Raw genomic sequence first — 13514 nt, forward strand, 5'->3', positions numbered from 1 at the left:
TTGTGACAAGTATTAAGAACATTTTTCCCAGTTCTGGTGTCCCCGATGAAAAAAGGCTTTGGAAATTCCAGAGAGAGGTTAAAGGAGAACAAAAATATAGTGCTCAAGGACTGGCAAACAAGCCTCAAAATGTCAGGTTTGAAGAGTTTATTTGTTTGACTTATCAGAGAGAAGGCCAGGAGGCTAAATGTGTGCAGCTACTCACCCACGGGCAAAATATCTGTGAGGTGTGAGTGAGCAATGTGAGCAGAGCTCTGCTGACAAAGGCACGGAGAGGTCTAATGGCTGGAAGCTGGACAAATTTCAGTTTCCACATTGCCAAAGCACTGCACTGCTTAAGGAACAAGTAGGAGGGAGCAGAGGCAGACTTAACTTCTTGGGGTGTTTATAAAGGGACTAAGAAAAGGGATTTTTAATCCAGTTCTGGCAGAAATGGGAAAAACTGGGCTAGAGAGGGATAATGCTGCATGGGAAGGACACAGTCTAGGTACTTTTACATCCTTAGTGTCATCTCTGATGTCCTGCAACAAGGACGGAGCTGGGTTGCCTGTGCCACCCTCACTGTCAGAGAGAATTTGCTACTCGATAGTAAGGCAGTAACTGCAATTAAATCTCATCTCTCAATATTTGATCACAGTATCAGGGGAGCAGCTGGATTTTGGATTAGAAGGACCAATGCCTTGAACTCAAGGATAAAGTATTGCTGTGTAGGTGCCTTCCTCGCACTTTTAGGGTCATCCTGACTCCAGGTTAAGGTTCAAAATATTTTTTTTTCAGCTTTGACTCGCTGAGTCACCAGGGATTCACCTTCTGCAGTGCAGAATATGGACCAGTTATTGCCATCATCTGAGCAGCTCTCATTCAATACATTTCCCCCATAGAGGGGCATTGTGCATCAAAGAAACTTCAGTTTCTCCTATTCTCTGCTCAAATGGAAAATAACTTATACTCTAAAGGACTGAAATACTAACATATTTGCTAATGGGTGAAACTGGCTGGGTTGTGCTTTGCAAGAGATCTTAATAAAAAACCCAAAGGTCCTTCTAGCCTCAAACTCTGTGAAATTACTTATTTTTTCAATCAGAAAAATAATAAGAATAATAATAAGAATAATAATAATAATAAAAATCTGGATATTAGAAAAGAACTGCGTCTCCATTTCTCATTTAGTCACCTTTTTTTTTTTTTTCCAGCACTGTTTTCAAGCTAAATGTCAACTATTTAAGATCCCCTTTAATAAAGAAAATTAGCAACACTGATTTTCAGTTGTCTCATTCTTCTCTTCCCACTTATTTTATGAAGAACATTTGCATGCATAAAACAAAAAAATATGTTTTGGGAAAAACAGATTCTGGGCCAATCCTTCTCCCTTTGAAGTCACTAACAGTTTTGCAAACTTACTTCAGCAAAATCAGGAGCCAGTTGCCGGGCTCTCTCTCATGTGATAGCTCACTCTACCATTGCTAAATATAAACCTATGAACCCTCTTGGGATCGTAGGACCAGTTGGGTGCTTAATTCTAGACATTTGCTCATGTAAGATTTGGATATTTACTGAGTAATGCCATAACTCCATTGAAATCTTGATGCATGCGTAAGATGCACCAAGTATATGGCAACCAGTGAAGTTACCCACCCGTGCGAAACAGCAGAGCAATGAAGTTAAAACTGAATCCTAAATAATAATGTAATTTAGGCCTCCCATTCCAGCAGCGAGGCACTTAATTCCTCCCAGGACTGCTGCCGCCAGATTGCTCTAATCCATTTCCAGCTGTGCTACCGCTCCTGTGTGCAAGCGAGGGAGCTCGGCTGGGAAACAGAACAAAGAATCCCAGTGCAGCCAGCAGCACTTGGAGGAATATTCAAACACACAGGGGAAATAATTCCCTCTTAAAGAAGAGCATCTGCCAACTACTGTTCCCATTGCAAGGATTTCAGTCTAGGCCTGGCCTGTGCATATAGGCCCTGATTCAGCAAATGCTCGGGAACATGCCGTCATTTGAGCGCACCATTAACTTTGTGGACTTCAGCACATGTTGTCACCTAATTTCTAGGGTTTTTCATATTCTCTGTCACATATGTGTATAAATATATCTATTCTTTCTTTCTTTTTTTTTTTTTTTTTCTCTCTCCCTCCATATGACATGCTGTGCTCTCAGAGCTACATTGACATGCATACACAGATGTGTCAGAAAATGATGTCTGTGAGTACATTAATGGTAAATGTTTACTGTTCCCAGAGAGCCTGCAGCTAAGTGTGCTAATCAGCATTACCAAGTCCCTGCCTTGGAGGTCCTGCAGTCTGACCACATCTGGACTTACAGAGAGTTCTAGTCTTCTACTGGCTTCAAATATTATTTTTCTCATTTCCATCAGGAAATCTTCATGCCTTAATTAGCAAAATTAAGTTGGAAGGTCTTAGAGGAATAAAAAAAAATATATAAATGATACGAAAGTTCAGAAACTTTCCCTAGTAAGGTACATGCTTCTAAGGTTAAGGCGATAGCTTGTTATCACTTTGGAAAACTGAAAACCTCTTCCTTCCAATGGCATAAAATTTCAGTTCTTACTTTTGGCAGGTCAAAAGATATCGGTCCTTAAACCTGTCACTGGTACCAGACAGAATATTGATGGCTCTGGGCCTCCAGCCAGAATAATTTTGAGGGAAGTATTCAAAAAGTTACTTCTCCAGCAAACTTCTTCTGTAAAATGCTGTTTCTGAGCATTTTAAGACTGGTCTTTGATTACTGGGCATAGTGGAGATAACGCAATTTAGGATGGATGCCAAGTGCAACTTGTTGCACTCCTTAACAAGTTCGCACACAGCTATCACCACTATTTTAGTGATCTTTATTTGTGTATTTTTATAAAAAGACAGAGTGGAGAACAGTTTTATTAACATATCATGAGTGAGTTATACGGGTCATCCCAAATGAACGGCAATAAAATCTTTATATCACACTCACCAACATGTATTCGGTACTTTATGTGCCACAAATGTTGCAGAAAAGCTATTTTACATATGTTTTAAAGACTGGGTATTTTTTTATACTAGGACTGGTTTTGTAAAGCTGCCAGGCACTTTAGTTACCGCGAACCCAACAGTACTCAGCTCAGAGGGAGCCATAAAAACTTGTTTAAAATGTTCTAAAATAGCTTTTTTGTCCGTCAAAATGCCACAGTTAAAGATCTGTCATCCTGAGACGTTCCATAGTTAGAAAGCCCATCATAAAGCAACTCCTTTTCTCTAAAATGATTTTAAAATCTATTTCTAGTCCATCCTGGTTGCACGACAGAGAAAACTTAATATCATCACAGTGTAGGACAAATTATGGCTCATGCCGGGTCTTGGACAGGTGTGGGGGGTTGTGGTGGAAAAGGGAAATTCTGCAACTAAAGAGGAAGAAGGAAAAATTTAATGGCAAGTTGATACACAGACACACATATATACCTATATATTTATATGGCACCTTGAAAATCTATGCAGAAGTTGTAAAGCATTAATATCGGTCCTGAGTTAGAGCCTGCTCCAAGATTCCTGCTGAAGGAAACTCCTGATCCATCTAAGGGCATTCAAACAGCTTTTTTACTTTACCTTGCTCCATTAAAATCAACAGGAGCTTTGTCAGGAACTTTGCTGAGCAGGGGCTGAAGCTTTTAGGCACAGAAAATGACAGAAAGATCAAAGGCTTGGGACAAGCTGTGTCACAGCTACAACCTGACCTCTTTGGATGCGAAAAGCCAGGCTGGAAGGAAGCAAGGTGACCTGCTGCCCTTCCCCAGTGGGCAAGAAGATGCTTTGGGGAAAGATGCTGTGCTCCCCTGTGCCTGCCTGTATGGTGATGGAGAGCATACCAGACCCCATTTGTTGGGATGACACCAGCTGACCCACAACATCAAGGAGCTCACCACAAAGGGTCTGCACCGCAGATCCATCACTGCAGTAAATATTCAAGGTGGGTTTCTGTAGGGAATTACTATTCTGCTGGTTTAAGGAGGTATGCGATGGCTTCTAGAAAGGACCAGAGCACACTGTCCAGCTTGTGCACCTACCTATATGGGGTGTCTGACTCTTCTCAGCAGAAGAAACTCCACAGAGTCACAGCAGCTTAAAACTGATGTAGGCCAGCCTTAATCCCAGCCCTGTCCATGTTTGCATACCTACTGTATGCACACACACTCAGCACACGAAGAGAGACATTTCCCACCTCACGCGCTTAACCACAGAGTGTGATGTAGCTACTGAAAGAGGTGAACAGCATTTAATCACATGTAAGTTAATGATTTAAATGCTCTTTTATTTTTGGCCTCTTGATGTAAATCCAAACCAGACACGTGGAGTCCTCTGGTCAGACGGCTGGAAATTCCTGTGCACGAAATCATGCTGGTGGTCTCCCAGCTCAGCGCCTTCTGAAGAGCTGTACAGTGAAATATCCTTCCGTACCACTAATGAATGCGCCCACCCACACTGGAGCTGGTGCCCCCTAAGAACTCAATTCAAAAACAACTTTTTAAGCTCATAAATGAAATCAAAGGGCTCATTCTATGAGCCAAAGAACTTAGAATTTGAGGCGGAATGGTTAATGGGTGGTTACTACAGGCTGTCCCCTTGGTTTGCAGTATACAGGCTTGCAAGAAAAATAATAAGCAGGATACTGAATACGTACACAGCATTCCAATTAATTAAATTGCATCCTCCTCTGATGAATAGATAAGTTGCTACTACCCTGGTTACTGTACAGAGCTTGAGTGATTTGCTCAGCATCAACAAAAGGAACCCGAGTAAGCTCCCAGGACCTTGGTTTCTTTCCTTATGCTCAGACAAGGCCTCCTGGATATTACACAGCTGCAAAGCAGCCCCAAAGTCTCAGATTTGTCATGCAAACTTGAGCAATGTGAACCTGAGGAAGAGATAATTTTGAAGAATACTGCCACTGCTTTCTTCCATGAAGGAGAATGAGCCATGAAGTGAATGAGCACTTCGCATAATTTTGAGTGGCCAAGTCCAGTGGCAAGGGTCGGAGGACTGAATAACCCAGTTGCGCTATCTAAGCCAGATGTGGCCCTGTTCTTGCAATGAGATGATCACTCCTTCAGAGAGGTCTGTTATAAAATTATCGAGTGACATGGGGGGTGGAAGGAATCAAGCCCGTTGTAATTGAAGTGACTTGAAATAATAAATGCACACACTTTCTTTAAACACAGCTTGCCACATCCTGAGAATCTGGAATCAATTCCTTCCCTTTCAAGAAGCTTAAAAGTGGTGGGACTTTGATATGGCATGAGCATGTTTGCTTCTGGGCTTACAGCCCTAGCCAGCCCATTCCAAACCTTTCAACATTTTTACATTATAAGACAGAAAAGTTAGCAAAACAAAGATGGAAAAAAAGCATCAGAGATTCAGGGAGCTATTAAATCAGGGCAGTCTAGCTGCCAAATACCTTTGGTAAGTGAATGAATCATGATCAATAACATATTGCCATGCAGCCTTACACGAGAAGGTTATCACCTGTTTCTGTGCCAGACATGAAACATAATGGCATGTGGCTAATGAAGTACTGCATGGATCCAGAAGAAAAAAAAAAAAAAAAAAAAAGGAAAGAAAGAAAAAAGAGGAAAAAAAGGATAAAAAGGAAAAAAAAAAGGAGGAAGGAAGGAAGGAAGGAAGGAAGGAAGGAAGGAAGGAAGGAAGGAAGGAAAATAGAAAGAGAGAGAGAGAGACAGAGAGAGAGAGCGAGAGAGAAGAAATGGGTGTGGGGGAAGTACTATTATTCTATGTGATTTTAAAACATTGTACCTCTAAGTGATTTAAATTCATCCAGAAAAATACAATTTTTTCCTTGAAAATTTTGTCAAAATCCATAGGTTTCTATAAAGCACTTCTCTTCTGACAATGTCACATTTGTAGGAGGAAACTGTCTTGGCAGAAGGAAACCTAGTATTTCAGGGAGATGTTTCATCCTTGATTGTAAAGCTTCCTGCTTTATACATTCACATATTTGCCAGCAGAGGGTATCACAATCTTAGAAACAAACAAACATATGTATCATTGTGTCTACTTACATGTAAGAATTCAAACACTAAACCAAGAAATTACAAATCTTATTTTTTTCATGACATTTCCACTTTCAGGGATTAAAATAATAATAATAATAATAATAATAATAAAAAATCAGACGCTTAAAGGCTACAGTCTCTGTTATTAGTGCCTTCTCACCACCTCTCCATAACAAATAGCCAAGTGATGGCATCACTTGAAGTCTGAAATTGTTGTACAACCCTAGCTGTAAACCCTCCTGGGAGAAACACTAGTTTAGGCTTATCTTTGGCATGCATTGGGTTCTCATTAACTCTCACATCCAGTATCCTCCTACTGTGTAAATCTCATTAATAATCCCAACCACTTCACACCACTTTTCCGCAAAGATTTCATAGCCACAGGCTGTAGTAAGAGCTCATGTTACTTAGATCTCATGATCTCTGCTAAACCAGGATGCCCTGAAGAATGATCATATATAATTTTACCTAACCACACTTCTTACAGCTAGAGATCAGTGGATGCTACAAATTCCCATCCTGATATCCCATGCCTCAATGAATTCACCTCCCTGACTTCCAAGTTAAGAGACTAAAATTTAAACAACCTGATGTTTGGTGATTTAGGATACTTGGTATCCAACATTCTCCTATTCCCAACCAAAAACAATTAGAATTATTTTTGATGTAATAGTCTGGGGTCTCCATTCTGCTTTGGTTTTATTGACAAGTGTTCTTCTATTTTGATCATGTACAACAGATGTCCCAGTCACTGGTGTGGCTTTCCAGTTTAACCCACAAATTTGAGTCAGCTGAAGCTAGGACTCAAATAGAGGATGGATATGAGACGTGCCATTACATCTATTTGCGAGTTGCTGTGTATAGGAAATAACCACAAGCAGCAACCTCTGTTCTTTTTGGACCTTACCTACTCACATGGAGATAGGGAAAGGGACATTCCTCCTAATTATATAGTATCTAGTGTATAGTATCATATATTATATTACTATATATAATATATTATATCATCATTTATCACCTATTATATATCATACACCATCATATATCATATGTAATATATTTAGAATTTGCTTTCTCTTTTTACAGAGCAATATATAATTATTTCTGCTGTTACATAGGGAGGATAAGCTGCCAAAATCTTCTGCAAAATGTCATGTATCAGATCAAGGCTAGAGTTCCAAATCCCTTTTTGATTGAAGCTTTAATTTAAACAAATACCCATCCAAAATAGCTGCATTAGGAATTATGTATACAGTGATACAATCCTTTCCTTTCTTTTCTTTTTTGCACATAATCTCTTCTCTGCCCAAGAAATTCAACACAGCTACCTTTTAATTAACTCATTATCTGCCATCCAAATCAGCCTTGAGAATAACTACTGTAGGTTCAGATGAACTGGAAAGGATGTTTCAGTGGGTAAAATGTCCCTGAGATAAGGGAAACACTTTTCTTGCTCAGCCTTTGAAAAATTGAAGTCAATTACTCTGCTAAAATTGAGGTCTAATTCCCAGATTTTGTAAGACTCTACTCCCAGACCCAAGTACTCAGAGGTCCTCAGGCACTTCAAAACAGTGCTACAAAGAACACGTAGGTACTCTGCTCATCTCAGCTTTATTCTCGTTGTGCTGCAGCACTCCAGCTGTAAAAAATTAAGCTAAAAACACTTCTCTACTTCAAAGAGGAAAGCTGAGTACCAGTGTGTGTCTGCTTATCACAGGAGCATGAACCAGCAACAAAATGGGGTAAGGAAGTTTGCACAGAGCAAAGTTTGTTGCTGTCTTGCAGCTTACTATCTCTTTTCCCTATAACCATGGTATGCTCAATTGCCTTGGAGAAGGATTTTCATTTTCTTTGCAAAAGTACTTAAACCAAGTTTGCTAGGCAGAACTAGGGAAAGCTCCCATTAATCACACTGGATATGGAACAAATGTAGACAGCCCACCAGGAGCACTTTGCAGGGTTAGATTCTTTATCTCACAGTAGCAGATATCCAATCTTGAATTCCAGCACTGGTTGCAGCCAGATGCAGACACCTCTAGGACAGCCATTTATTACCAGCAGGAGCTGCCAGCCCTTACAAGTCCAGGGATCTGCATTTTGCAGAGTCACTGAGAAGCAACACAGCAGGATTTTACATGTGGACAAATACTTGTGACAGTTTTAGAATACAAGGGACAGCACAGCTGAATTTAAGGCTTACAGTTGCACCATGGACCATAAAAATTCCTTGTAAACGGCCAAGATATTTATTTTAACTGTAACATCTATTTAAGTTAACTCTTAATTTATCTTCTTTTTACAAGCCTTCCTACAGAGGTTAGCTGAGCATCCCATTGGCAGCAGACAAAAAAAAATAACTTTTTAGCATCCCTGCAAAGTGAAGCACTATAATTATTTCCTTCTGTTAACAACACAAAAAAATATTAAGGAGCAGATTTTTATCTGACATAAATCATCATTTCCCCATTTTCATCTCATGAGTCAGCCCCAGGCAATGAAATATAATCGCACAAATGAAATCTGTGGCAGAGTTGGAACCTGAAAAATCTACTTTTCTCTGAACAATGTGATGACTGCATGGTGTTTAGCATGCCTTAGGTCTCTGTGAAATTAGTAATACAAGGTAAGATGAACGTCAATGAATGACTGCAAGTTCTCTGCTAGATCATCTCAAGGGATATGACAGTGTAAATCCATTTGCTTTCATGGAGCAACAGGAGCTTGCACTAGCTGGAGCTGTGCCTCTCTGGGGGGAAAGGAATGTGGAGAAGAAAAGTGATTTCATTAGGAAGAGAGTGTAGGATGCGTGTAAATATGCATGGCATTCAGCTTCAGGGGGGGGGGGGAGGGTATTTCTTTTGACACAAATGTATGAGGGAAAGTCTGGAGTGTACAGCATGCAATTATATTTCTTAAAGCCACTTTCATTCAATTTCCATTCAGTTACTTCCTATTTAATGTCACAATATGACTCAGTTTATATCAGCAAATGAGCTATACTACCATAGCATAACCACGAGATAAGTGGGAGAGCCTGGTGTCAATGTCTACAACTAAGAAATTGTGCAGGGTAAAAAGGCACAGATTGCTCTCCGTTCATTCGCTCGTTCATTCACCAATAATTCAGTACTAAACTTTTAGTACTGTGTCTATTGCTGCCACAATTTTGGACCCAGACAACCAACACTCCTCACAAGAAGTGCCTGGGCCGAGTAGAAGCGTTAGAGCAAGCCACCAGCCACCTCTAGTAGCTCTGTGGGATCCTGTTCCGATGAAGAAGCTTGGCTACTATTGAATGCTCTCTGTCCTATTTTATTCACTGGTATAGATGTAGTTAATTCGACTGTGGACATGTGAAGTACATCTGAACCTACCATCTCAAATTGATCAGCAGTGGTATCTGATATCATCAACACAGTTTACAATAAAATGAGGAGAAAACAGCAAAATAATTCAGCTTCTAAGTACAAAAACTCCCCGGCACATTTGATAATGACTCTACTCACCAGCATTATCCTGCTGCTTGGTGTTTTTGATGTATGCAGAAAATTTGGAGAAGATATCGATTCCAGCAGTGTTTGATTCCCGGTGCTTAGCAGCCAGCTTGGGATATCTGAAAGGAGGTTGGAGAGTAACAACGTGTTACCAGCACTATAGTCATGATTACAAATATAATTTAAAAGAAGACATTTTTAAAAAGCCCTTTACGAGAAACTGCAATTAGCATTGTCATTTATCTCAAAACAACAGCTTGGCAAGACCCTCTTAATGATATCTGTATCTGTCAAGGCAGAGATTTGGGCAGTTACACAGGGATGGCTTCAGGACAAAGGTAATCACACTGGTGCTTTATGTGACCACCATCCAAGATACAGTGGCCTTAAATCAGGAGGAAGCATAAATTTCCAGAAAGGTGCAGGGGAGGCTGGCAGCCAGCTCTCTCTGTTATGAATGGCAGTCATGTCTAACTCCCTGAGCTGAAAATGTCTGCCAGGATGTAATAGCAAGGCGTGTTAGCATCAGCCAGGTGAAGGAACATAAAGTTTTCAGTCTCCGAATTGTTGTTTTTATAGACATCTGGCACAAAGGAATATATTGATTTGAAAGATCAACATGAACTAACGACTCCTACTGATTTCAGTGGTCTTGGACTAGACTACAGAAAACTTAAGTACCTGATCTCTTGCCTCATGACTGGTCCTATGGCTTCTCATTCAGTTGGAGGTAAAATGCTCCATAAGGAACTGAGAATATTTTCATTGATTCATAGATTTTAAGGTCCAAAACACAAGCCAGCAATCTTTTTTCTCTGTTATCCTTGTACTAAGTCCAAAATGCTTGACTAACTAAGGCATATCTGGTGAATCTGACATGTTCCTTGGTTGTTTGTTCCAATGCTTATTCATACATATTGAAAAATCTGTGCCCTATTTCTAAGCTGAATTATTTTGGTTATGATTTCCAGTCATGGGCTCTAGTCATTTCTTGATGAGACTAATGAGCACTTTTCTGACTCCAGAGCTCCTTGTACTCAGCAGTCAGTTCCCCTTCCAACCTTTTTAAGGTTCCACACAGCTCAGAAGCCTTCAGTTTTTCATGATAAAACACTTTTACTGGCACAGATATTTTGTGTGGCAATGCTCTGCATCCATTCCAGGTTATTTTTAGCTCTGTAAAATGTGGACACCAGACCCCTACAATTTTTTATTTTTTTTTTTTAGCATTGGTCTCCTTAATTCTGCATACAAGGGCATCCTGAAATGTGTACAGAGAAAACATTCTGCAGTTATTAGTCATACAAGTAACTTTCACACATGGAAGTCATCTCACTGAAGCCAGCAAGTTTCATAAATAAATATTACTCCTGTAAGTAAAGATCGTAGGAGGGAGTGCTTTTTAGGAACTCCTCTTAGGACATCTTTCATTCCTAGGAAATGGCATATTGACTGAAAAAATCCCAAGTTCTTACTTTGGAGGTGCAAGAGTCTCTTCCAAGAATTCCTCAATCTTGTTAACATCTGTCTTGACTTCTCCATTAAAAGTCAAGAAAGGTGGGTGGGTCCCAGGAGCCAGATTGTGTAGATCAGCTGGCTTTCTGCAGAGAGAAAAAAGATCATGGAATCACCAATCTTTATGGTCAGGTAGCTGCAAAGATATTTACGGTTCCTGCAAAATCAGTTTGCCCTTCTATTTCTTCAGCAGTTTGTGGTGAGAATACTTTTAAAGTACCCTGAACACGCTGTTTAATATAAAAACATTCCACAAGTGCAAAAAGAAATAACAGACTTGAATCCCAACTATTTTGTTGTGCACCACAGGCTCTCTAAGCCAGATACCAATCTGACTGAACTTGGTGGGGCCTTTCTATTGGAAAAACACTGGATCGTATAACTACTTTCAATTAAACTGAACAATTTTTACCTTTTCAGGTCAACAGTGGTGACGTTGAACACAACTCCTTTGAGCCAGAGGATCATGAAGAGACGCTGGGAGAAGGGGCAGTTCCCAATGCTTTCTCCATCTATACCAGCCTGAGGGATGGAAAAAGACAAAAAATAGAGTTCAGATATGTTAGTCACTTATCTCCCTCAAGATGGAAATTGGATGTTGAAAGAAGAATAACAAGTTCAAAAATAACCTACAGTGCCTGTTATTTTATCTAGTTTATCATTAGCTCCATAATGGAGTTACTCCAAGATTCAGCCTTCAGCAGGAGCTTGAGAAAGCAACCTGGTGCCTCTCCTGGGGACAGCTCTGGCTCTAGATGTGTCCTTTACTTATGGCAAGCAACATCCAGAAGACTGTATATTCTTCTCACCATATGTTCACTGTATGTTCAATTACTTCCATCCTACAGGACTGCCTGCTGCATTGACATGCTAGGAAACTCAGGTTTTCTGCTCTAAATCTGTAGATTGCACATCACTGGGTCACTGTTTTACTATCCAAAATGGGGACATTTGGAAGTGGATTTAAACTCAAACATGTCTAACATTCACTCATTCTTCTTCGTGTCCGGTAAAGAAAGAGCCTCAGACACAAACAACTGGATCCAGATAGAAATCTGCATCTGAAGACTTCCAAAGTTCAAGGCAGACTTCAGCCGCCACATTCAGTCTGTTCCTATCTCTAGCACCTAATGAGTTGCCTACAAACCACTACAAAACAATAAAAAACTGCTAGTGTTAGTACTAAGGAAACAGCTTGTGTTTTTTTTTCCTTTAAAAATTTATGGTCTTTGGCCATGCAAATTCTGACTTTAAGCCATAGAGGGATACAAATAACACTATTTGAACTGAGCCAAAGCTGTGTCCAAGGACAACATCCTTCTACAATAATTACGCTTGTGGCCAAAGCTTTCAAGACGATAATGGTTTTGATAGATTTCCATTTTAATTTGTGGTACCATTGTGTTTAAAAGAGTCTTATAATCCTGGTGAAGCAACCAACCTTCCTTTGTTGACCCATATGGGTTGCATAACTGTATTTTATGCACACAGAGTGTGTCTGAAAATGGCTGATGAAAGAGCTAAGCAAATACATGTCCTTTTCCTCTGGAGAAAATATTATATTACTCTGCTTGCTTTCATAAATTTTATCTTATTAATATTCAAGCTGTGGAGTGGCATTTCTCTATCTTAAAGAAGGAATCACTTCTAATTACTGCTGTTTTGTGAAACGTTCACAGACCAACTAGAAACATTTTGAGATGTGTCCAGTTGCTACAATGGGCATAGGAAAAGTTTAGCTGAAAGATTATCGGGTAGGCGTCATGAATCTTTCTCATGTCTTCAACACAGCTTTTGATAATTTGGGGTTTAAAAACAAATTCCAGATTTCCCATCCACCAAAATATGGAGAGAGTGTGGATTCAAGGCTTGGAGACAGCCCATTGTAAAGTTTAGGGCTATGTAAAGAGTTTTTCTCTGGGCTCAGATTCAGTATCAAACACTCAGACTTTAGAGATATTTGGATCTGGGGGTACAGTTTGGCTGCACTTCTACCTGAAATTATAGATCAGCCAAATGCCTGGCACATGGCATATGTAAGAACCTGCAAACACTGTGGATAAAGTAGTGGTATGGTATGAGATGAGCAAGAGAAGATGCTTCTTTCTGACTGCTTGGCATGTGAATATACTAATTTTGCACAACTTTATTAATTAAATAGTTAGCTCTGCTCTCCAAAATTCATGGCAGAACAATGACAATGTTACCATGGGAATACCAGGCACCACAGTGTTGCATGCAATAATTACTGTGAAATTACGTTTATTGTTTTGGCTTTGGCTTAATAAACACTTGCCAAGAACTTGTAACTTCTTAGCCCTCCTAAAAAGTCAAATGCCATAGGGAAAAACAGTGACACAACAGCAAATTTCCCCTTGGCTTTTTCACCATCTCAGTCTAATCATACCCTTCATAGCAGAGTTGGCTATCGGAGTCTGCAAACAATATA

The 13514-nt window shown here is 39.9% G+C and overlaps 1 protein-coding gene across 3 annotated transcripts in view; it reads right to left on the reverse strand.

Annotated features, from left to right (window-relative positions):
• Positions 1 to 13514, reverse strand: part of CLIC5 (chloride intracellular channel 5) — a 68955-nt gene that overhangs the window by 15294 nt on the left and 40147 nt on the right. For all 3 annotated transcript variants that reach the window (XM_082756466.1, XM_082756465.1, XM_082756467.1), the window contains 3 exons: positions 11478 to 11587; positions 11026 to 11151; positions 9563 to 9669 (listed from right to left, as the gene is read on the reverse strand). In XM_082756466.1, the coding sequence (XP_082612592.1) occupies positions 9563 to 9669; positions 11026 to 11151; positions 11478 to 11587 (343 nt within the window). The remainder of the gene's footprint in view (positions 1 to 9562; positions 9670 to 11025; positions 11152 to 11477; positions 11588 to 13514) is intronic.

This window comes from Aythya marila, assembly GCF_965140915.1.
Source record: "Aythya marila genome assembly, chromosome: 3".
In the NCBI taxonomy this organism is placed as follows: domain Eukaryota; kingdom Metazoa; phylum Chordata; class Aves; order Anseriformes; family Anatidae; genus Aythya; species Aythya marila.